This window comes from Gracilinanus agilis, chromosome 2 (genome assembly GCF_016433145.1).
Source record: "Gracilinanus agilis isolate LMUSP501 chromosome 2, AgileGrace, whole genome shotgun sequence".
NCBI lineage: Eukaryota > Metazoa > Chordata > Mammalia > Didelphimorphia > Didelphidae > Gracilinanus > Gracilinanus agilis.
In genome coordinates, this window is record NC_058131.1 from 122,646,436 (window position 1) to 122,672,830 (window position 26,395).

General features: G+C 36.9%; 1 protein-coding gene across 1 annotated transcript; it reads left to right on the forward strand.

The window, feature by feature from the left end:
- On the forward strand, positions 1-26,395 carry PLEK (pleckstrin). Its single transcript, XM_044659485.1, has 9 exons — positions 1-42; positions 11,323-11,478; positions 13,852-14,033; positions 18,038-18,129; positions 18,485-18,669; positions 19,623-19,727; positions 23,316-23,399; positions 24,394-24,463; positions 26,259-26,395. The coding sequence occupies exons 1-9, from the start codon at positions 1-3 to the stop codon at positions 26,393-26,395; spliced, it is 1,053 nt and encodes a 350-aa protein (XP_044515420.1).

Sequence of the window (26,395 nt, forward strand, 5' to 3'; positions counted from 1 at the left end):
ATGGAGCCAAAGAAAATCAGAGAAGGTTACCTTGTGAAAAAGGTAAGTGCCAGTGACTGAAAAGACTTAATGATTCCAGAAGGTGACTGGTCTCCTCACCAAGCTATCTAGAGATCAAGTTGGGGAGAGACCTGTATTGGTTTTTGTATTTTTATTATATTTTTTCATTGCCCTGATCTGGAAATGCATCAGTGTAGGCAATCTCTTGGAGTACAAATTTCCTCCATTGATGCAGATTGTCAACTTATCTGTAACTCATAGTCTTAGAGAGAGGCAAATTAGGAATGATTGCTTTTAAGAATGTTTAATGAAAATATCTAACAGTGGTGGGTTAGAATACAGGAACATCATGTAAAATTTTGAAGGCAGAGTCATTATTCACATGTAAAGTTAGTCAGACAGCAAGTTTATTCTTGATAGTTACAAACAATTTGGGGGAGGATGAGATGATATGAAATGAATAAGGTGGAGAATGAAAGCAAAAGCCTATTTTCTTAGCATCTTAATGATGACATATTTATGTAATAACTTATAATGTTTAAATTCATTTTTTAGAAACTTGGGTTTGAATTTCATCTCTGCTACTTCATATCTAAGAGAACTTGGACATGTTACTTATCATCTCTGAGACTCACTTTTCTCATATATAAAATGATGAGGCATGGGCTGATCTATGAGGTTTTTCTCAACATTAACTTGTGATTCTATTATCCTCTGATCAAAAAAGATAATCTATACTTTCCATAAATAGAAATATAACGGATTACTGTTTTCCTCTTCAATTCACACATGTGGGAAGCTTTTGTGCTTGTTGGAATTTCAACCTCCAAAAAATGGGAGTTCTCTGAAGACAGCAGAGCCTCTTTCACAACTCAGTTTGTTGGTGGCTAAGTGGCAGAGAGGATAATTGATTCACCATGTCTGGAGGCAGCAGGAGTTTTATTTTGTAGATTAGAAAACTGAACTATCAAGAGAGAGATTCTTTTCCTAAATATATGTGAACTAAATGTGATGGAGCTTAGAAAGAACATCTACCATTGCCCCTTAAAAATTCTGATGGTGGGTTTGTCCCCACAGTCATTGTGAAACTCTCTTGCCAAAATGTGGAGTTCACTGGCAGGACTGAGTTTAGTTTGCATATTTTGAGAAATGGCTTCATAAACAGGTAGGCAAATCATGTCCTTTTAAGTGAGGTCATAGTTCCACTGTACTAAAAAGAAAAAGGAGAGTTTGTCCCATTGGTTTAATTAGTCTTCTGCCTGAAGTGTTTTTGGATGCCTGACTAACCAACTGACTCCCTTTTGAGTCATAGACTTTTAGATCTAAAAAGGATCATAGAGATAATTTAGATTAACTGCTCCTTTCCATCAATATGGTCATTGGAGCCTAGAAAAGCAAAGTGACTTATCAAAAGTCCCACAGTAAATTAGTGATGGAGCTGAATTGAGAACCCAGATTTCTGGCCTCAGGGTAGTTTTTCTACTGCAACACAGACCTTTTTTAAACAGGTATTAACTTAGTTAACTGGGGGGGGAGGGTTGGGGGCAGGGAGAGTGGGGGGGGGGTGGCACTGTCCTAGGTCCTACCTAGATAGGAGTTACAAATGCTGGGTACTGATGAATGAATGGTACTATTGTATAAACAAGCTATATCTTGGAACATTCCTAAAGAAAGCTAAGTGTTCACGTGCCTTTCCTAAAGGCTGTAAGTCTTTCTAGTATATAATGAATGCATTTCTTACTTTTTTTAATTCTTGTGTACCTAAGACAAGAAGTAATGGCAGTTAATGGACTGAAAAGGCTAGGAGACTTGGGTTCAAATCTCATCTCTGGCACTCACTAATTATATAATCTGGGACAATCTGTATGCCTCAGGCAACTCCCTGAGTTGGTAGATAGAGGAGTTCCCCAAGCTGATGCTGATGAAATCACAAAGTCTTCCATTTTCATATAAACAAGCCAACTAACCTTTTAGAGCCTGAGGCTTAGGACCTGCCTTCTCACTTTTAAAGCTTATTTGTAATAACTAATTATGAAATGGCCATTAGATTTCAAAAACTTTTATCTATAGATATAAAGCATATAGGACATATGAAAATGGAAGATTACATCCTTTTGGCTATGCTGCTAGGGAATAATGATTACAGAACTGGCCATTTAGATAATGAACTTAGAAGAAAAAAAATCTGATCTGAGAAAATTATTTTTATACAGAGGAGGAGCAGAGCACACTAGCAGAGGTTTGTTGATTGCAGCATCATTGACATTTTGTTTTTATATTTTTGCTTCTATGCAAAATATTTTCCCCTCTTTATGAAGCTCATGCTCTCTTATCTTTGTTGCCTGACTGATAGTTTCAAATTAGAATGAGATGGGTAAACACATTATTTTGTCACTTAGAAATTTTATCTTTCTATGAATAGTGTTTTTTATACTTTCTTCTCTGTATACTGGAGTTTCATCCCTTAAATTTAACCTTTCTAATCTAATAAAGTGGAAGACCCAATGAAATACTGATTGACATATTGATAACTAATGCCAGACCTTGGCAAAATTTTGAAGTGGATGAAATTTATTTCCATTCTTTATTGTTTTCCATTTCTGTGGTCTTTTCCTTGGTAGTTTTTTCACCTTTCTTCACTATTCACATTTCCTTGTTCCCCTTACTCCAATCTTTATTGTTGTGTCTCCTAGCAGAATTTGTTTTCAGAAAAGGATTTTATAGCAGTCATTTACATCTTAGTTTGAACTTGCCATGGCAAGCCTTCCCTTTCCCATTATAATTTTCTTTCTAGATGAGTAAAAAGCTTGTGAAAAGAATTTCAGTTGCCAAAAAAGAGGAGGAATTATCTGTAGACTATGGAGTTTTCCAGGGTTACTGAACTTATACCATAAAGATAGGCATTATTCTCACTATTCCTAAGTCTAGACCTGTTTGTAATTATAAAGGAGATAAGAAATGGCAGGTAATAAATTACTGTGCAATTACAAAGTCTTGGCCCCAAACTTCTTGTTTATTAATCATTGGGGAATTGGTAACTATCAAGAGGAAGAAGAGTTTGAAGTAGAGAGGGAGCTAACTCTCTTTTCATTTTTTGCTACCCTACCCTGAAATTTATGCAATTGCTATGATGTGCGGTCATTTTGTAGGATAATAAAATATAGAAAATATGCTAGACATCATTAATGAAATCCTTTCATTTTACAATTGAGGAAACATAGAGACATGAGATTATTCATCCAAAGTGACACAGACAGTGGCAATGCTAGAACAAAATTGGAGGTCTACTTTCATACAATACTCAGACTTTCCACTATATATAAAATATTTAACTTAGTTTATAATTTACTATTCTAAAGCTTTGTTTTTATATGAGATAAGTTTCAATGAAAACACTTGTAATATCAAAGGTAGAGCTCAAACTTTAGCTGTATGTACATTTCAAAACACTAAGAATTTTTCTTAAAGTATAAATGGTTGGTGAATTCTAGTCATAAGCTTAGCATGTGAAAGGAGAAGTGTTAAGAAAGGGGAAGTTAGAAAAGGCTCTTAGTTCTGTGGGGGGCATCTGTAAAGAGTTTCTAAACTGATACCTAAAACTCACACCCCAAATTAAATTTCATCTCTTTTGGGGGGCTATTTGCTATAGTCATCTACTGAAATCTACATATGCTCACCAGTTCACTTGTTCACTCATTGATTTATAGATTCATCAGTTCATTTACTAATTTATTCAACAGCCATTCATTAAGTGCTTTAATTTTGGATGGCAAAACCAAACATAAGCATAAGGCCACTGGAGATATGGCCAGAAGAGAAACATTTAGCTAAAATACATTGTTTACAAAAAGCTAGTAACTCCAAATTATAATTTTCTCCCCAAAATCTATATATGCACAAATGAATAATACTAGATGAGGCATGCCTTTTTTTTAGGGTAGGAGACATTTGTTTCTAATGTTGATTTTTTTTTCACTTTAAAGGCAAGTGCCTGGATTTGGAAGGGGTGAAATGAAAAATGTATGTAGCAGGGGAGAAGGCTATAAGACTTTGGGAAAATGGTTGATAGTTTCAATTGTCTCCTCCCTAATTCTTTGCTACTCATGAAAATAATTCCCATTGCTTGAAAATATAATTAGTCTCATGATAATGATTTCTCTTCCTTTGGGAAAAGTTAGCCTGACTCAATACCTAAGACTCATAGACTCACAATGGATGTACAATTGTGTAGGATCTGGCCTGAAATAGCAGGAAAATCCCCTTCCCAATCTCTACCCCCCAGCTTCCACATAATTTCTTCAGATGACTCTGAGATCAAAATTTGATTCAGTCATACATCAGTATGTGGATAGAACTCCAAGGAATAGAGATCTTACTGGACTGTATAAAACTGAGGATAAATTGTGTGGTGTTGTAAAAGAGTAAATGGGCCTCAGGATCAGGAATTAATTAATCAATCAAGCATTTATTAAGTATATATTATGTACCAATCTCTGGAGATACAAGAACAAAGTTAAATAGTATCTGCACTGTAGGAACTTACACATTTAAAAATGTATATTCTAATAAAGAAAATGATGAGTATACAAACATGTCACTGTTCAAGAGACATGCTCAAGAGACATGAATTTTATGTAAATAATATATGCACACATATATTTATCTTTCTGTCTGTGTCTGTCTATCTATCTATCTATCTATCTATCTATCTATCTATCTATCTATCTATCTATCTATCTATCTAATCTTCTCTTTGAGTCTACAAGGTGCAAAGCCTTTGCCAATGTACATTAGTGGGGGGCATTTTCTCAATCCGAGCTCCTGATACCAATGAAATCTCAGCTCTTCTTTCCTCTCCCTCTCTCCTCCCCACCTCAAAAAGCTGTGGAAGCAGTTCTTGAGTAAGATTATTCTAGCACCCTAACAACTGGGAGAATCTGTAGTATAAGATATAATAGATTTGAGATTTGGATGGGACCTCAGAAGCTTTATAGTACAATCCATTCCTGAAAAACAATCTCAACTACTAAGCTTTGATCAAAGACTTTCAGGAAGGGAGAGCTCATTTCTTTTCAAGGTGGCCCACTTAAATGTTAGCCAGCTCTGATTGTTAGGAAGTTTTTCCTTACCATATTAAGACAGAATATTTCCTTGAAGTTTCCACTAATTGCATCTAGTTTTGCCCTCAACAATCAGCAGAACAAGTTGAATCACTCTTTCATACAATAGTTCATTAAATACTATAACTACCAAGTCCTCTTCCCTCCCCTCAAGATTTCTCTTCTCCATACCATAAACCTTTTATGCCTGATCTTAGGGTCCTTTGCCACTATGCTGTTTGCCTTCTCCTAGATCAGGAGATCTAAGCTGGGGTCTATGAATTTGTTAAAAAAAAATTTAACCTGTATTTCAATGAAATTAACTTCTTTTGTAATCCTATGTACTTTCTTAATGAATTGAAAATATTATTCTGAGAAAAGGTCCACAGGTATTACCAGACAGTCAAAGGGATCCATGACACAAAAGTCTAAGAACTTCTGTTCTATATGCTCGCATTCTATCAATTTCCTTCCTAAAATATGTCATCTAGAACAAAACATAATATACGATATGTGATTTGACTAGGGTGGAATACTATTAATTTCCTAATTCTGAACACAAATGCAGTTTAAAATTGCATCAGCATTTTTTTCTTGCTTTGTCACACAGTTGACTTATAGGAAAGATTGTAGTCTACTAAAACTTGTAGATGGAGGATATTAGGTGGCTCAGTAAATAGAGCACTAGCCCTACAGTCAGGAAGACCTGAGTACAAATATGATCTTAGATATATACTAGCTGTGTTACCCTGAGCAAGTCACTTAACCTCTGCCTTTATCTAATGGGGAAAATGACAAACTAGTACAGTACTTTACCAAGAAAACCTCATGGGCAGTTTAATAGTTAGACATGATTGAATAACAACAAAACCAATAGATTGTTTCCCCCCAGTTTTCTAGTCATAATACGCTTTTCCTCCTTCCCAATCTGGTACTTGTGAACATATTTATGAACCTTTAATAAATTTTTTGATGATGATGAAACTATGTATGTAAATATGAACATATTTACATATTTATAGTAGGAATCTGGAAAGAATGCATAATCTAGGACCATATTCATTACAGACAAATCTCAATTTACTTCTGACATCTTGAAGGAATTAATGCAGCTTCTAAAGGTCCCAAGTTAGGTAAGCTACTTAATTATTAGACAAATCAGACTCTTATAGCATGATGGAAGAAACATAGAGCTGACAATTGGGAAACAAATGGAAAAAATTACCCATAGTACTTGCTCTGCTGAAAACTATCTATATGACCTTCAGCAACCCATTTAACCTGCTTAGGTCTTATTATTCTTATTCTCTTATTAGTAAAATGATAGAGTTGGGTTAGGTATTCTCTAAAATGCTCTGATTCCAGTAGCTAATCAGAAATTCATCTAAACAAATTGTTTTCTCTCACCAATCAACTAACTAGCCACAAGAATTTATTAGGGTTCTATCATGTACAAGGACTTGCTAGACACTGGGAATACAAAGACAAAAATGAAATAGTTCCTGTTTTCAACAAGAACACATTTGATTGTATTTGTGTATTTATACATATACATATATGCATTAAATAGATACAAAATAGGTACAAGGAGATGGAGCAGGAGAATGGGGAAATTAAGAAAGGATTTATGTTGAAGGTGACACCCAAGGTAAAAATGGAATATGTTCCAGACTTTGGGGATAGCCAAAGCAAATGAAGAGAGACAGGAAACGAAGCCACGCATATGAGGAACCATAAAAGGTCAACTTGACTGAACTGTAACTCTTCAAAGAGAAGTAAACTATAAGACTAGAGTAATAAGATAGATCAAGTTGTGAAGGGCATTAAAAGGTAAAAAGGGCAAATATTTCCTCCTTCTGGAAGTAGGAGGATGCTGTAGGTGAAGGAGACACTGGACTTGGGAATAACAATAGTGAGATGGTTAGACTTGAACTTTAGGAAAATCATTTTTGCAGCCAAATGGAAGATGGATTGGAGTGATGAGGCAACGAGGGCAGGATAGGTAATGAAAATATGAATTGTGTTGTTGTCATGTGAGTGGAGAGAAAAGGGAATTAACATATGTAAAGTGCTTTGCAATTCTTAAAATGCTCTATAAATACTACCTATTATTGTAAAAATGACAAGACTTGGTCACTATGGCATTTGTGGGATGAATGATAGTGAATTTACTATTACACCAAGGTAGCAAGTGTAGATGACTAGAAGGATTGTGGTTTGATATATCACATAATGCTGTTTCCAAGCTCACAATTAACTCCACCTTCTATCCCTCAGAAGGAAGAAACTTCTGGCAATTAAATAAAACTGCATAAATGAATAATGGCAAGTTAACATGAATGTGACTTTATACTTGAATGGTTTATTTTTACTATTTATTAAAAGTTTATTTTTATTTACTATTTATCAAAAAGTTTGTTGTTTATTTAAAGAAGAGAATGGTGTGAATTTTAACTGATGTATTTTTATCATTCTTGGTCCGAGTTTTGTGGCCCTTTTACAGTTGCCCACATTTATATAGTTATAATTATTTTGTATGTGATTCTTTTTGCTCTATTTTCTTCACCCTTCATTTATGATCTCTGTTATTCGATAGTCATTCTTTATGACATAAAGGTATTTATTTAGTTGAGATTATTTTATGAGTGGATTACAAGGCAGCTGGTAAAGTGGATTAACTGCCTATAAGAAAGGCATTTACTCTATCAGTGTCCTAGGCAACTCTGTAAGAATATAAATTGTAATTCTGCACCTCTGGAGGAAGTTTCCATACCTGGAAGTCCCCACACTTATGAAGTTACAATAAAAAGTACATGTCTACTTTGTGATCTGATAACCATTTCTGGATACAAACACTATTATTATACATTACATATTTTCTCCTGTTTCCTCATCTGTAAAATAAAAGCATTGGTTCAGATGATTTTTTTATGATTCCTTTATTTTTCCATTCTAATAATTTAAGGTTCAGAACTCAACACATATCTATTATTAATGATTAAGGGCAGGGTGAAGACATTTTCATATTGCTAGGCACTGAAGGAGATAGAATTCTGAGATTTAGATAAGATCCCTGCCCTTATTGAATTTGTAATCTAGCAAGGAAATATGACAACTCTAATACAAAATAATGCATGATAGTTGTTTAAGAGAAGTGTAAAATGTTATAATAGTTATCTGTAATTGTTGGTAATAAACAATATAATTGAGGGGGAGAAACTTGGTTTCTAACTGGGATGAAGATGAAGGAAGGCTTCCTGAAGAAGTAACACTTGATTTGGGCTCAAAGGTCTGATAAATATATTACAGTTGTAATATGCACCTCCCCCCAACCTCTGTCTCAATGAGATGAACATGGTGGAAATTCTCAGTTTCATATGCAGTCTAATTGCTCTGTTTGCATTTGGACGGGGAAACATTCATGTTTCTTAATGTTTTTCAAGTTCATAATTAAAGTAAAATAAATGATGGATAGGCAGGGATCAACAGGTAGGGAGGAGACAGAGAGGAGGCTATTCATTCAGTCGTTCAATCCATTCAATTAAGTGAAGCTATCATGGCAAAAGAGAAAAGGGAATATTTACTGACATTTTTTGGAGTGGCTAGAAACAATGGAAAGTATTGGAACAGGGATGTCTTTGTTGAAAAAAGTATTTGTCTTGTTTGCATAAACAAACACATTATTGTGGAAGTGGCAGCTTTATTCCAGCACCCTCTGCTATTTCTAGATAAGTAACAGAATCTGCCAGGAATTCAATGTTATCTGAGTTTTGTGGTTTCTATGCCATAAGATGGATTAATTAATATGTAAAGGTTTCAAGTTCATTTTTTTCTTTCTCTGTCCAAAGCCCTCCTTAAAATGGAAAGGAGAAAGAGGGACTTTCTTGCTTCTAAAATAGCCAGCTTATTGCTGAAGCAGCAAAGAGAATTTAAACAAAAAGCCTTTCTAGGTCATTGATCTCTACCACAATTGACCCTAAACTTAAGATGAGGTAAAATAGGATGATTAATGAGATGACAATTTATTTTGCTATGGTTGGCACATTAATCCTTATATCTTTGGTGGCTCCATTTTGCCTTAAAATAAATTACAGAGGCAGCTAGATGGCTTAGTGAATAGAGAACCTGGCCTGGAGACAGGGGGTCCTGGGTTCAAATATGACTTCAGAAACTTACTAGCTATGTGAACCTGGGCAAGTCACTTACCCCAAATTGCTTAGCCCTTACCACTCTTTTCCCTTGAAACCAATGCTTAGTATTGATTCTAAGACAGGAAGCAGGGTTTTAAAAAGATAAAATGAAATAAAATAACAGTGTAGGTCATGTCTCTTGCAATTTATAATCTTCATTGCTTAGAGCAATGAGAAATTAAGTAACTTGTCTAAGGTTACACAGCCACTCTGTGTCAATAGAGGGATTTGAACTCGGTTCTTCTTGGTTCCAATGCCAGTTGTTTCCACAATACTAAAGAAAAACTGAATGATAAGGCTTCATTAACTATTAAGAACAATGTTTTAAGAACTAGTTAGAACTGGCCACAGAAGAAGGCCACTGTACACAGTAACTGAAACACTATGTTTAACACTTCTCAAAAATAACTCTGTTGCAAGAGTGTTAATTATTTGGGTGGGTTCCTTGTGGTTCTTGTTAACAAAAGCACTTTTTGAGCTGAGAAAGGAGGCCCTGTTTAGGGTAAAGAAAATGGAGCAATAATGCAAGTGTATAATAACTTAAGAGAAAGAAGAATTTATCACTATTTTCTATGAAGACTGGTAACATTTGGAATTGTCCAAGAGTTATGTCATCAACAAACAACTCAACAAATTCAACAAATCAACTATTTGTTAATTAGTTACCATGTAAAAGGTCTGTGCTAGGCTCTAATAATGCAAAGACAATTACAAAATGGGCCCTGTTTTCAAGGAATTTATAGGGGAAGGGCAAATACACAACTCAATCAGTCAACAAGCATTTATTAAATACCTACTATGTCCTGGTCACTTTTTTAAGCACTAGGGACACAAATATAAAAAACAAAACAGTCCTGGTCCTTAAGGAGTTTACATGCTATTGGGGGAAACAGATTAGATAGATAAATTAGAGATATATACAAAACACATAAAAAGCAGTGTGGAGATTAAAATTAATATATAATATCTAAGTATTACATTTTTATAAATAACAAAAACTTAAAAAAGCTAACTAAAAAGGTGCTAACCCAGTCTGGTCATGAGAGAAGAGAGAAAGAGAGAGGCAAAGCCTCAGAACTTACATAAACGTGACCAAACAAAGTGGTGGAGAGATTAAAAGGAATTTTGGGAAATACTGAGAGACTTCTGGGGGAATGAAATCCAAGGGTTCAAAATTTCCATTTTATACAGCAGACAGATTACTTTGGGGTGGAAGACATTAGCAGCTATGTGGATAAAGAAAAGTCTCATGAAGAAGGTGGGACCTTGATCTGAGTCTGGAAGGAAACCAAGGGAGGGAGGAAAAAAAGTGAGAAATTTCTAGACATTGAGGAGAGGAGTATCTACAGCAAAGGAATGGAGATGGAAGATGAAATGAGGAACAACATGAAGACTAGTCTGGAATGCAGGGCTTTAAATGCCAAGTAGAAGAGTTTATAGCTCATTTTAGAAGTGTGATATACATAGGAGAGTGGGATAAGTCTAAAGGAGAAACCCAGGCAAAGTGTTATAAAAACTTTGAGGAATGAGAAGGAATTTTCATCTGAGGGTAGTGAAGATGGAGATAGAGAAAGTAAGATGGAGGAGATAGTATCTAGGAAGGTCAGGAAGAAGAGATCAGTGTGGTCCAGAGTAGCCAGGGAAATTTTCATTTTCTGAGATAAGAAGTGAGAGTAGATATGAGGTATTTTCAGAGCTTAGCAAAAATTTCAACAGATCCATGTTGCAAAGTAGTGGGAAAGAACTTTATAAAATATCTCCAAAATATCTAAGATCTTATTTCCTATATCAATCTTTTCTTATCCTGACCTTCTTATAGCATATAAAGTATACTTTATAAAGGTAGATAACTTTATACCTTCTGGTATATTAGCAGCTTTTAGTACTAACTAGATTAGTAACTTCCATATTAGTATTCCAATTTGGTGTTAAAGACATGGACACTGGAAGAAATAAATGATATTAGTTGAGAAAGTGTAATATATCTTTTTCAAAAAGACTTTTTTTTCTTTCTTTCTATGGTGTTGACACAGGGCAGTGTGTTCAATAGCTGGAAACCCATGTGGGTTGTATTACTGGAAGATGCGATTGAATTCTACAAGAAGAAAAGTGACAACAGTCCCAAGGGTATGATCCCTTTAAAAGGAAGTACTCTTACCAGTCCCTGCCAAGACTTTGGTAAAAGGATGGTAAGTTAAGGTTATTTTTTAAAAAATTATTATCCAATATAGACATGTTTATTTATTTTCTCAATTTAATTCAATAAAGATTTCCTAAATGTTACCAACATGAAAGGCATTGTTTTCAAAGGTAGGAGAAAAGATAGGAGATAGGGAGTAAATTTATGATTTCCTTGGTATAGGGAAGTCCTTGCCAAGGGAACTTTATCTGTCAGTGTAGGTGAATGCTTCTCATCCCGGAATGTTACCTGTAACACTGAGAAGCTAAATGAATTGTTCAGGGTCACCCAGCCAGTGTATGAAGGGGACAGAATTTGATCTTCAATCTTTGTAGCTTGGAGATCTGATTAATAACCACCATACCCTGTCCGCTTAGGTATGTGACCCTGGGCCAGTCATCTAATGTCTCTGAACCTTAGTTTCTTCCTCTTGCTCAGAGTAGGTACTTGATAAATGTTGGCTGAACAGAATAGCATCAGAAAGGAAGAGGGACTCAGTCAGGCCTCTGGTGCCATGATGACTTATGGAGCGCAAGCATACTTGGATAAGGGAACTCATGAGTCAGACTTTACAGGCACTCCTGGGCTGGGCTGGTAAGTTTTCCCCAAATACAGCTTTATTCAATTCATATTATACAAGAAGCAGAATTGTTGGCATTCATCCCTACTGTGGGTACCAGTCTTTGTAGATTAGTTAATTTTTAATTTTCTAATGTTCAAGATAAGGCAGCATGGAGAATGGAGATAGAAGGTGGGTCTTTAAGTCAAGAACCTCCAGGTTCATGGCATGTCTCTGATATATACTGGTTTTGTGACCCTTCTCAGTGGTATATGCTATCAAACAGATGCTTATCTACACTGGTAAGGGGAATTTCCTCACTGGGAGTTCCTTACATCAAAACAATCAGAGATTACTCACAAAGGACTGTAGGTTGGTGATGATGTTGATAATAATAATGCTAAATTTCACCCTTTGGCAACTCAGTCTAATAAGTGATGAAATGCAAAGTGAATTCGTTCTGATTATTCCTATGCATTTAATTATGACTTAATCAGTGCCCACACAGAACAGCAGGAGTTCAGACTTGAGTGTCAATATTGAGACAGATGAAATTTCTTCAAGTAATAGAATAGTCACTTTCCAAATACACCTTTCATATTTATGGCAAGCAGAGCCTTTTTGCCATCTAGGAATCTTCAAGTGTGATACACTCATCTACATACTTTGACCCTCAGCCTACATAAATATCACATCCATAACCTGAGAATAGAGGAGAGGCTAAAAGCAAAAGGTTGTCATCTCTGCTAACATGACTTTATTCTGTCCCCTTTTCCTCCATTTGAATGTTCTCTTTTTTATGCAAATGAAAACGTCATGCCATAATAATTATCTCTTAATAGCCATCATTAAACCTGAATTTTCTAAACTACAGAGGAAAGATGCTGTTGGGTAGGTTAAACTAGTAATGATATTGGGATAGCTGCTAAAGAGGGTATTACTACAAGTTCATAATAATTTAAAACCAAAAAAAGTGTTTGAGGCAATTGTAGATGGTATCTAGTCCAAAAAGCATTTATTAAGTGCCTACTATGTTTATATCTATCTCTTTTCTCATTTTTTTCCTTCCACTTTTTCTACCATCAAGTTTACATTCTATTAGATTTCTGAATGCAGAGGCTGTAGCCTCTTAACCAGAAAAAAAAAAAAGGCTAGCTGGATGCCATCAATCAACTGACCAAGAAGCATTTATTAAAGTCCTACTATATTCTAACTACTGTGTTAGGTGGTGAGGACACGAAAACAAAAATGAAACATTCTCTGCCTGCAAGAAGCATCCACTGGAGGAAATGACATTTGTATATATATACAATGCATAGAAAATAAGTACATGGTAATTAATTTTTTTGAGGAAGGCACTAGCATCTAGGGCAGGGGTCGGCAGCATATGGCTCTTGAGCCATATCTGGTTCTTTTGAGGGCCAGATATGGCTCTTTCTGCAGGAGCCATAAAGTCAATTTTTTTTCAGGTGCTGTTACAGGAGTGCGCACTGTGAGCACTGTACGGCTCTCACGAAATTACATTTAAAAAAAAATGTGGCGTTTATGGCTCTCATGGCCAAAAAGGTTGCCGACCCCTGATCTAGGGGAATCACTAAAAGCTTCATGTAGGAAATAACATTTGAGATGAGTTTTGAAGATGGGAGATAGTCAGTGCAAAGGTAAAAAAACTAAGGAGAAAGATAGAGTATTAGGTGTGAGGAATAGTAAGAAGGCTAATATCTGGATTGTCTGACTTAAATAAATGCTATCAGATTATGACTGGCCTTGGACTTCTGCTTTGTAGCAGTTGTCCCTTACTAACATATTATGTTTTGATTATAGTTCGTGTTTAAACTCGCCACAACCAAGCAGCAAGACCACTTTTTCCAGGCTGCCTACTTGGAGGAGAGAGATGCCTGGGTACGGGATGTTAAAAAGGCCATTAAGTGCATTGAAGGAGGACAGAAATTTGCTAGGAAATCCACTAGAAGGTCTATTCGATTGCCAGAAACCATTGACTTGAGGTGATTTGTTTCCTTTGCTTCTTTTTCTTCCAGGTTTTGGGCAAACTCTACCAGGGTTGATACTGCTCCAAGCAAAGAGCTTTGTTCTTCACTCTTCCAGACCATGAGGTTGTGTCTAGGCTAGTGCATTAAATGGCTCATTAGTTGCCAGAAAGACTAAATTCAGCATCTTAAAGGGTCCCTAAACCAGCACTGGAACCAGAGCTATCCATATTAGTGAGCTCAATCTTTCCCAGTGTACATTAGGTGTTTGATTCTTTCAAGTCATTGTGGACAATGATAGAGTCTGTGAAGCAGTTATAGTGCTAGCTTCGAAGAGTGGGTTCAACCCTTCTGACCAGAGGAAAGTCATATATTAATTAAATATATGGAATTCTCCCCTCCTACAGCTACAGAACACTATTTTTTTAGAAATGTATTTATTTAATTCCCAGGTATTTTCCTCCCTCCCTCCCTTCTGGCACTAGAGAAAGCATCATTTAAGGGATATATGTATGTATATATAAAGCTACTTCTTGCTTGTTGCTATTTATCAGTTCTTTCTCTGCTGATAGACATGCACAAACTGTTCTTCAACTAACATTTCTATTGCTGTATATAGAACATTATTTATAGAGAAACCTATCCACAAGTACAAGACAACATAGTGAGAGGACATCAGGTCCTGGAAAAAGCATTGGACCAAGAGGAAAATGGCATAGACAAAAGTCCTAGCTGCCTCTAACCAGCTTTGTAACCTTAGGCAAGCCCACTAATCTCTTTGAGTCTCAGTTTCCTCATTTACAAAATGGAAATAATACTCCCTGCTCTATCTATGCTATAGGATTGTTATGAGGTTCATATCAGCATGCACAATGGTTTGGGTATCAGTGAACATGTGTCCTTTGAGACTTATAACCTTTGTAACCTTGAGCAAGTCAGTGAATTATCTTGGGTCTTGGTTTCCTTAGTTTCTTCATCTGAAAAATGAGGATAATGATAGAATTTAACTCACAGGGCTATTGTGAAGACCAGATGAGATAGCATACATGAAACCCTTTGAGAACTTCAAGCACTGTGTAAATGCTAACTGTTGTTAACTATAAAATGAATGTGCTGGGGAAGGGGATCACTGAGATCCCTTCCATATCTAGACCTACAAGACTATATTCCTTGAACAAGTACCTTAATCTCACTGAGCCTCAGTTTCCTCATTTGTGATGTGAAGATAATAATACCTGCCCTTCCTATCTCATAGGGCTCCTGTGTGGTTTCAGATTAGATTAAGAGCACCTGGGTCCAAACTCCACTTCTGTGGGATTGTTGCTTCTGTAAACTCACGCAAGTTATTTAGCTTTTCAGGACCCTTAGTTTCTTCATTTGTAAAAGATTTGGACAGTGTGGCCTCTGAGTGCCTTTCTAACTCTAGATTCAGGAACCTACATCTAGGATAATATATGTGAAAATACTTTGTAAGCTGTAAGACACTAGAAACATCTAAATGAATATTTATGATAAGTCAGAGCCTTCCCTAAAAGGATAGAAGTAAATGTCACCTTCCTTGCCTACCCTAAAGCAATTCTCTTTGTATTTTCCAGCTCCTACCATGTCATGCCTGTTAGCTTAGCTTAATTTGGAAGATCCATTGGTTGGCTATAATCTGAATATGTTCAGTTTTTGTGGAATTGCATTTTTAGGAAGTCAGATGAGCTAGAGGTCTTTATATATCTTTATATATCAATTTATATACAGATATTTGTTGTGGAGTAGAAATATGGTTAACTGATATTATGAGGAAAAAAAGTTGGGAAAAGAGTGAATTTCTTCATTCTGATTTGGAAACTCCTTAATTATTCAAAATATATGTGAGAAATTCTTAGCAAGAAAAATATAATTTTGAGGTTAGAAATTATTCATTTATAGAATGAATATATCCCAAGGAGGGAGAAGATACTGCTTCATCTCCTCTCAAGGAGTCTACCTTCTTTTTTTTTTAGTTATTATTAAACAACCAAGTTCACTGTCATAAAAGGAGTATAAGTACTAATGACCTTGCTACCTTGGAGGGAACAGGACCAGATCAGCAATTGGAATCAGGAATGTATTATCTATATTTAGAATGATTAGAGGTCCCATCTCTGGAAATCAGCTAAGGCAGGAAAGGAAGAGCAGGGAGGTACTGGTGTATGGAGGAATGAAAAGTCTGATGGATTCCCTGAGGCTAGGGAGAATCAGTAAGAGCTACCCTGAGAGGCACAAACCCTGGTTCTGGACTCAGAGGACCTGGTTTCAGTCTTCCTTTTATCACTTGCTGCCTATGTGACCTTAGGCAAGTTACAATCTCTTGGCCTTGGTTTTCTCATCTGTACAACGAAGCAACAAATGGGGTTGGACTCGATGGCATCTGAGGTCATTTCCAGCCTCTAAATCTATCACTAGCAAAAATTAGCGATGCCAAAGTCTAACTCTGAATCCTGGGGCCGAGGCTGCTCATTCTCTGCCAAACCTACTGAGATGTTTCCTCTAGCCTGAAGCAGGTCAGTGACTCTTACCTTGGCCTGGAGTCAAAGCAGCGTGTTTGGCTTACCCAGAGGTTTTCACAGCTCTGACCACATTTACTCCATCTGTATGAATTTCACTTAAAGAAAGGCCCCCTGTGCTCCTTAGTAGCCCACATTTCTCTGAAAAAATACCCTTAGAAACTAGTTTTTTGGCGATACCTCCTCACTCCAACACATGATGCTTGGAAGAACTAATGGAGCTATTTAAAGGGACACATTGAGATGAATGCTGATAACTTGCCTATCAGACTTTGTCCTAGAGAGAAAAACCAAACTGTTTCCTCCAACGAGATCAAATGAACAAAAAACCAGGAGGTACATTTGGCCTATGTGGTCCTTTGGCTTCTAAACAAGCAGAGGGAGCTGCACTGCTGACCACAGCTGTCAGAGAGGATGCACAAAGGATGACCTGGCAAATGTCAAAGGGGGAGCAAGGCAGGAAACAGGAAGATCACTCTGTCTTGTTGCTCAGTATTCCTGTGATAGGGCTCCCCACTTACTCTCTAAAATAACAGGAAACTCCCTCCACACTTCCCTCAACATCTTTATCTTTCTTCTCCTTTATTACTCTTATTTCCATTTAGGGAAAATTTAAAATAAATTCTTCATGTATGGTTGAGACTTCTTATATCTCCCTGTAAAAGGGCTAGACCAAATGCTTTCTTCACATTTTGAATCTAAAATTCTAGATGCCAGCTAGCTACAACCTTTTCTTTTGCATGTTGGGAGTTATTTTTATTCATCTGTTCAGTTTATTCATTCAGTAGATATTTGAGTGTTTACAATATGTTGTTGTGCTGTGATGCAGGATATAAAGTTATGCTAGACTAGTCTGCCCTCAGGGTGCCTCTGATTTAGTCAGGTAATGAGGTATATACACAGATATTTAGTAATAGAAACTTCAACTGATGGGTAGAATAATGGAGAGTTAAATTGGAGCCAGGAAGTCCTAGACTAAAACCCTGTCTAGAAATTATTGATGGGGGGCAGCTGGGTAGCTCAGTGGATTGAGAGCCAGGCCTAGAGACGGGAGGTCCTAGGTTCAAATCTGGCCTCAGACACTTCCCAGCTGTGTGACCCTGGGCAAGTCACTTGACCCTCATTGCCTACCCTTACCACTCTTCTGCCTTGGAGCCAATACACAGTATTGACTCCAAGATGGAAGGTAAAGGTTTAAAAAAAAAAAGAAAGAAAGAAATTATTGATGATATGCCACATCACTTGATCTCCCTGAACCTTCAGTTTCTCCTCTGAAAATTGGGAATAACAATATTTATGGAAGATGCCTCACAGGATTGCTGATTAGCTTAAGTGAGATAATGTATGTAAGGTGCTCTTCGCAATTTAAAGGACTCTCTAAACGTCAATTATTTTTATGGTTACCCTCTTCAGGGTAAAAGGGAAGTTGGAGAACGCCATAGATCCATCCTCCTTGTTCATTCCTTTTTTCTATTTTCTGCTCAGTGCCTTATATTTATCCATGAAGGATACTGACAAAGGAGTCAAAGAGCTGAAGCTAGAGAAGGACAAGAAGATATTCAACCACTGTTTTACAGGTAAAGACCTAGATTTCCCATAGCCCTAGTGCTAGGAGATGTAGCCACCACTAAAATGATAATAGTTTTAAAATAAGAATGACTTTCTCTATAATCCAAAAAATTCTTATTTCTCTCTTCTTTCCAACCCAGAGAAGATGCTCTGATTTCTCACCCTGAGATTCTGTCAAGGAAGGCACACTTTTCTTTGGATAATTTTATTTTTTTTAAGGATAGAGAGTTCATCTTTTGGGATGACTTAAATATAATCTTGGTGAGGAATGGAGACGGATGGTGTGATCTTCTAGGATTGTTTCCAGCTCTTTGATTCTGATTTTGAGCCACTAATCTGATCATTGATTTTTTTTTTCCTTAGGAAACTGTGTGATTGACTGGCTGTTATCAAAACAATCTGTCCGGAATCGTCAGGAAGGTATCATGATAGCATCTTCATTGCTAAATGAAGGTTTCCTACAGCCTGCTGGGGACTTGTCCAAAAATGCAGTTGAAGGAACTGCTGAAACCTCCTTCCTTGATAACCCTGATGCTTTCTACTACTTTGTAAGTGGGAAGAGTTACCTGTACTTTCTTATAATGGAGGTAGTCAAACCAGATCCCAGAGAAAAAGTTCTTGACTTTTTTGGGTCATGAACTCCTTTAGTAGTCTGGTGAAGCCTAGGGACTTCTTCCTAGAAGACTGTTTACAAATGCAGAAAATATACTGAATTACAGAGAAAGCCAATTATATTAAAATAGTTATCAATTTTTTTAAAAGTTCACTGACCCCAGGTTAAGATACCCTGTTCCAAACAGATATCAAATCATATCTATCTGTGCAGAAAAGGTCACAATTCTGCAGAAAAAATCTAGTCCATGGAAAACCCCAGAGTGTGACTGAAGATTTCTCTTTCAAAATATATACCCACTTGGAGGCCATGTTATAGACACAACAAGATATTTCTCTGGGGATGTTGTCAGTTCTATTTCTTATCTGGGTTAGGGCCCAGAAATTCAGACGCTACATGAGGGAAATACCTTCCTGAAACTGAAGCAAACTTCCCAGACACAAGGTTTCAGTTCACTTTGGGTGATGTTTCATTGTCAGTCTCATTTTCCTCAAACCATTTCTTCATTCTTCAATGAAATATAGGTCAATATTTCTCTGGGAAATTTTCTTTCTTCAAAGATTACTTTCTCCCAAGCTATCATTTTTTTTACTGTTACAAAACCAAGTAGCATCTAGGACATTTTCCCACCGCTACCACTTGCTGCTTTCTCTATTTCCTTGAAGAACCAACTTCAGGAAGGGGGAAAGTATTTTTAAGAAAGAAGGAGAGGCAGAGGATATAAAGGAGGGATATAGGAAGTAGCATTCTACGGGAGTGCCTTTAAGGCTAAGATTAGGGTACAAGTAGCACAGAAAGGCAGAGGAAACATTAAAATGCTAGATTAGAGAAGTAAAAAAGTAATGGCAAGCTTGTGATATGGCAAAATCTGTGTTGGTTTCCAATTAGGCAGACAGTGGATTCTTCTGTGAAGACAATTCCGATGATGATGATGTGGTTCTGAAGGAAGAATTCAGAGGAATAATTATTAAGCAAGGGTGCCTACTGAAGCAGGTTAGTGGCCAATACCATTCATTCTCTTGGATCCTTCTCCTACACTGGATGCTCTTTTATCTTACTTTTTCTTCTTTCCTTTCATTCCTCAAAGTCTATTAGTGGCTATCAGTGGCAGGAGTCACAACTAGGAGTTCCACTGGAAGTTAGTGACTCGTTCTAATAATCTAAGAGGAATAATAGTAGGAAGGTAAAGCAGGGAAAGAGACAACTTGAAGTAGGGTAGAAGAAGCCATTACCTTTAAAATACTAAGAGAAAAAGAAGGCAAAAAAAAGATATCCCCTTATGTGATGGATAGGGACAGCCAATGAGATAACACCTTACATAGACTGACTGTTAAATGTTAAATTAATTTTTAGGTAGAGCTATTTAATACTAAATTTATAGTTATCTTTATAATAAATAAATAACCAAGGAAGAGGAACATACAGGCAGGAAGGATTTGAAACCAAGTCAGAGAAGTGAAATATTATTTAAATGAACAATCTATATTCACATCTGTAGGCTAGCAATGATTATTATTGTGGGAATCAAAAGAATTAAAGTGACATTTATTTTTTGGAACATATGAAGTGTGGAGAGTCAGTCAGTCAATTAATAAGTATGTATTAAGGACCTATGAAGTGCTAGAATTGTGCTAAATGCTCAGGATACAAGGGCAAAAATGAAAGAATCCCTGTGCTCAGCAAGCTAACTTTCTAATGGGAGAGATTTCTTAGTATTGGAAAAGAAGCTCTGAAAAGTTTGTATTCATGTCACATTTGAACTGGGAGGGAACTAAATGATGTGTTAGATATGGGGTTAGATGACTAAAGACTGGATTAGATGATTTCTAACATCCTTTGCCATCACCATTACAACTATTTCTCTTAGAAGAGATCTCTTTCAGAAATAAGAAAAGAGGGGAAATGTTCATAGATGATTGGGAGAAAAGAAAAAAGGGAAAAAATGAATCTGGGATTCTCCACCTAATGATAGCTGAGGCTTTAGAGCCTTTCATATAGTGTTTTGCATATACAATCTTAATTTGATCATTACAACAACCTTGTAGGGGTACATAGTGCAATTATTATTATTACTATTTTAAAGATGAGGAAACAGGCTCAGAGAAGCCAAGTAAAATTGCATAGCTAGTGAGTTACAAAGTCAGATTTTGAACCAAGATCTGACTGCAATTCTTTTGTTCTTTCCACTATAACACTCTTCCTCAGGAGGAATTTAGTTTCTTCTTCCTTCTAAGGCAAGTACTGATCATAGTTTAAAAAGCAAACAGGAGTAGTAGCTAGGTAGCTTAGTAGATAGACAGCCAGGCCTAGAAATGGAAGGTCCTGAGTTCAAATATGGCCTCAGATATTTCCTAGCTGGGTGATCCTGGGCAATACATTTAACCCCAATTGTCTAGCCCTTACCACTCTTCTCCCTTGGAACCGATACTTAATATTAATTCCAAGACATAAAGTAAAGGTTTAATTTTTAAAAAGCAATCAGGATACTACACTATTGTTGAATATAAACTATAGATGCTTGAGGGAAGTTTCATGTTTTAGTAATTCAAGTTTCTAGTAAAGTGCCATAACCCAGTGCTAGCCCAGCAGGACCAGATATTGGTATACTTGATTTCTTCATCCTTTTTATTTATGCCATTTATCTCCTTGTTTCATTCTGTAATTATTTGTATTTGTTTCTTAGATTTTAAGTACTGTCAGGCAGGGACTGTATCTTATATATATGTATAATTGTGACCCACACAAAGTCTTGCACAATGTGAGACACCCAACTGGTGCTCAATAACATTGGTTGGAGTGAATGCAATTGAAGATGAATGGATGATGATATTTTAAAGTTGAGTATGAATTATTTCTAAGAAGTGGTCCAAAGGCCCTAGACATGCATGTTATAAATTCCTGGGACATCCGTATTCTACTTACTCAGAGAGACCTCATCCCAGAAATGATGACTCAATTGTGTCACACTGTGAAGCAACCAAAAGTACTTAAAAGGAAACCTGGGTGGTATCCATTGCTCATTGCTTCCAAATCCTCCTTGTCATCTTCTTCTTAATGGTGATTCACTATAAACAGGAGGGATGCCCAGTAGTTACACAAGAGCCCACGCTATGTGTCTTGAAGGAAAGGAAGAAATGATGACTACAAGAAATTGTCATGCCAATTCAATCAACCAATTAAACATTGAATATTTAGAGGGCTTACTAGGTCAGGAACTGTGCTAAGCACTAGGGATGTGAAAAAAATTGAAGACAGTTCTTTCCTTCAAGAAGCTTATGTTGGACAAGGAGAGATAAGAAAATGCATACATATATGGTATAGAAAAGATAAGAAAATGTGCACATATATGGTATAGAGAAGATACTGGGAAGTTACTGGCAGGAAAGTACTACTTCTTATAGATGGTGGCACTTGGGCTGAGCCTTGAATGATGCCAAAGGTTCTAAGAAGTGGAAGTGAGGAAGGAAGCATATTCCAGGCATGGAGATGGTAGATGGAGTGTTATGTGCAAGGAACAATAAGGAGGCCAGTGTGGATAGGTTACAGAGTTCATAGAGAGAAGAAGGAGGAGAAGAGGTCAGGTTTTAAAATGATTTAAACATCAGAGGAGTTTATATTTGATCCTATAAGCTAATGAAGAGCCCCTGGAGTTTATTAAGGGTTCACTACATTAAAGGCAATGGGAATAATAGGATCATAGATTTTAAGTCTTTTTTGTTGTGGTGGTGGTTCAGTCCTGTTCTATCCACAGTATCATTCCCCCATCCCCACCCCATGTGGGGCATGCTGCTCCCTTCCTTTAGAGAGGATGTCCAGTAGACAGTTCAAAAATAACACATCAAAATAGAACTCACTATCTTCCTCCTTAAACTCATTTCTTCCACAACTCTTGCAGGCACCCATGTTCTCAACTGGTAAGTGATCTTTAACTTCTGCTTTCTCTCACATCCATAGCCAATCAACTGTCAGTTCCACTTCCCCAATTATTTATCTAGGTGCTGTTCAAGGTTTTGTCTTTGTCACCTCTCACTTTGAATAAATAGTCTCCAAAAGGGTGTGTTTGCTTCTAGTTTCTCCCCACTCCCAAGCACCTAATCCAAAAACCACTTCTTACCCACCCTGTAAAAACTACATCTGCTAAAGAAACTGCAACCTAAAGTAGGGGCAGCTGGGCTAGCTCAGTGGATTGAGAGCCAGGCCTAGAGATGAAAGGTCCTAGGTTCAAGTCAGGGCTCAGACACTTCCCAGCTGGGTGACCCTGAGCTACCCATTGCCTACTGGTTGTGGCCCTATGCTCCTAGAATGGAGTCCCAGGATAAAAACAAACAAACAAACAAACAAACAAAAAAAACTCCCCTTCTGCCCCAAGGAGATTTAAGTTCCCTGAGGACAGGGATTATTTCCTTTTTAGTTTTTGAGCTCTGCACATGGTGTCTTATAGGTGGCAAGTGTGTCACAAGCATTTATCCATTGATCAAATGACACCCATTGCTAATTTCATGCCTTGATCCTGAGTCAGGACCTGGTGATACTGGGCTGATAATCTTATTATTTCTCTTTGTGTGATGATTCTGGGTGTAGGGCCATCGGAGGAAGAACTGGAAAGTGAGGAAGTTTATTCTGAGGGAGGATCCTGCCTATTTGCACTACTATGATCCTGCTGGGGTGAGTGCCACAGTTGCTGTAAGGTATTCAAATATCATTCTCATGAGGTACTCTGTAGGCAGACATTTTTATTCTTCCGATTCCTCCCTACCCTCCCAAATCTTACATACCTTGAAGAGCCCTTCCAACTCTACGTGTATGTTCCTATGATCTTATGACCTCCTCATTTCATCATTTCCTCATAGCCTTTGACTACTTCCTACTTTCCTCCATCCCTTACCTCGATCTCCACAGGAGGAATTCCTCCTGTTATGGAGCTGCAAGGGACATTCATTAAATGAACCTATTATCTGGGGGCAACCAGTTCTCAACTTAAACTTTCATTTTTTCTGAGATCAAAGTTAATTTCTCCATGTCATGTGTTTCAAGTAGTCCTTTTAATGTAACTTTCCTTTCACTTAAGTTTAATTAGTTTTGATAATGTTTTCCATGAGGGTGGGGAAAGAAATTTAATCTATCAGTTTTTGACTAAATTAGTTAACGAGAAATGTTCTCTAGCCAGGCTTAATTAGAGGAGAACATTTTGATTATTTAATTTAAACAGTTTTCTCTTTTACTGTTAGGCTTTTGGTCCTCTTAAGCTTCCCCTGAGGAGACGATTCTTGGGCTCTGTTCTTGACTGAAGAATAGTATTCTTTGATTATATCCTGTGACCTTTTAGGCAATAGATGGGCCAAGGGGCCCAAGGACTTTGTAGGAGATGTGGTCTAGCCTTAACCTCCCCCACTTCTCCTTCTGGTTTCCCCACTAATTTGAACTTTTTATTAGGGAAGTACCCTCTTCTACGTAAGATTTGCTTACATCTTTCAGGACACACGCTCCACTGCTCCTCCAATCTGATCCTGAGCCATCAGATTTCTCTTCTTTATGCCAAGGGCTTAATGCTCTTTTTGGATTTGGATTGAATCTCTATTTGAGTGATTGTGTGACTTTTCACCAGTCAGGCTGAAGTATATTGTACAGACTTTGTAGGCATAATGTTCTCCTTTTCCAGGGAGAAGATCCACTGGGAGCAATTCACCTGAGAGGCTGTGTGGTCACGGCGGTGGAGAGCACCCCTGATGGTAAGAACAATTTCTGCCTTTAGAAGTATAGAGGGAAGGGGAACTGGATTTGGAGGGAGGAAACCTAGGTTCTGATACAGAGTTTGTTACTCCCTAGTAGTTAGGTGGCCAGGTACATAGAATGTACACCTAGAGTCAGAAGACTTGAGTTAAAATCTGACCTCAGATACTTACTAGCTCTGTGACCTTGGACAAGTCACTTAATCTCTGTCTGACTTAGTTTCTTCAACTGTAAAATCAGGATTACAATGGTACTTATCTCCCAGGATGGTTGTGAAGATCAAATGAGTTAATTATTGCTGACATATAGGAAATGATTAATAAATGCTTGTTTCTTCTCACTGCATGGGACTCCAGACCAATCCCTTGCCTCTCTGAGCCTTAGTTGTCTATCAAAAAGTAGTGGGGTTGGACTGGATGATCTATGACTTTTCTTTCTATTCTGAACATATCATATCTATCCCAAGTTGATTATCAGCAAGTATGTATTTATGCCTATATAACCAGCTTCCACACTGTCTCAAGGAGGTCAAAGCTTCCCATTTGTAGGCTTGCCTGTCCAGCCCCAGGAACATTACAAAGTTTTATATTTATTTTTATATATTTATATCAGCAATTCTGAGGATCTTGCCTAAACCCATGAATAATACTGAATAAAACCTGGGGTCTATAAAAGGCAGTCATATTTAGCATTGATGTTACCTAGTTTTTAGGCTCTTCTTGTTTTCAGCTCAACTTATTACATGGACCCTTAATACTCTTTAAGGTTTTGTAAGGAAGACTTTTGTATTTACTGACTAAGAAATCCTCTACTGGGGAGGCAGCATGATATAATGGCAGGAGAATTGGACTGGCAGCAGGATACCTGGATTCTGGTTCTGTCTCTTTCATGAACTTAAATAAGTAACACCTCTGGGTCTTAGTATCTCATCTGCAAAATGAAGGAATTAGATTACATGATCTCTGAGATCCCTTCCAATTCTAAAATTCTATTATTCTGTGAATGATGTAATCATAGACATTTAAATTTAATTTACTGGGTTACCAGTGGTTCCATGGAACCAGTGAGGTTCAACAAAAAGCCAGTTTCCATTTCACCATCTGGTACTTGCAGACTTAAAGCATCTTGATTAGAATATTTATATAAATAGACCTTCAATGTGCCAACTCCTCTTTGTCTTTCATCACCAACCTTAATTTAAAAAGGTTCTCTTCAGAGTCTGAAAATTATAGGATCAAATCTTTGGTTGGTGAGGGAGTGACTCTGTTTGAGACTAGAATTATAGAGTTTATCGCAATATAAATCCTTCTACTTTGCCTTACCATTCTAGGCATGAGGTAACTAAAATGAGAGCAATGGACAAATGAGTGCACACCTGTGGCTCTTCTAAGTAAAAAAGGTTTCATTCATACAAATGAATATGTTATTATTATTATTATTATTATTAACTGAGAAAAGCAGAGATTTCTGATTTGTTAGAAAAACTGATAGTGATTACAGGTTAAAAAGTTTATGTGCATGTAAGAAGTGACATATCCAAATGGACATTCTTTAACTTCCTTAGTATTTTTATATTAGGACAATCAAAATTGGAGAGTTAGAAAGTCATGTTCTTAAAAATATACTTTTATTTGTTCTTAAAAGAGGAATTATGGTAACACTGAAAATGAAAACACATTCTAAAATCCATCTGGATTGTATAGCTCTACTTTTGCTCAGATATGGGGGATCGGACCAGATGACCTCTTAAAAAGCCTTTCAGAAATTATGATATTTGTTTTCTGTTCCCTTTAGCTAAGAAGAGTGGTGATGAAAACCTTTTTGAGATCATCACTGCTACTGAAGTTCATTATTTCTTGCAAGCAGCCACCCCTCAGGAGCGCACAGAGTGGATCAAAGCCATTCAGGTGGTCTCCCGGACTGGAAAGTGA

Excerpts from the sequence above, each read along its gene's own strand:
- PLEK (XM_044659485.1), top strand. The coding sequence starts at position 1 with ATGGAGCCAAAGAAAATCAGAGAAGGTTACCTTGTGAAAAAG. Across the intron at positions 14,034-18,037 it reads CCAGAAACCATTGACTTGAG|TGCCTTATATTTATCCATGA; the intron begins GTGATTTGTTTC and ends TTTTCTGCTCAG. Across the intron at positions 24,464-26,258 it reads GGTGGAGAGCACCCCTGATG|CTAAGAAGAGTGGTGATGAA; the intron begins GTAAGAACAATT and ends TGTTCCCTTTAG.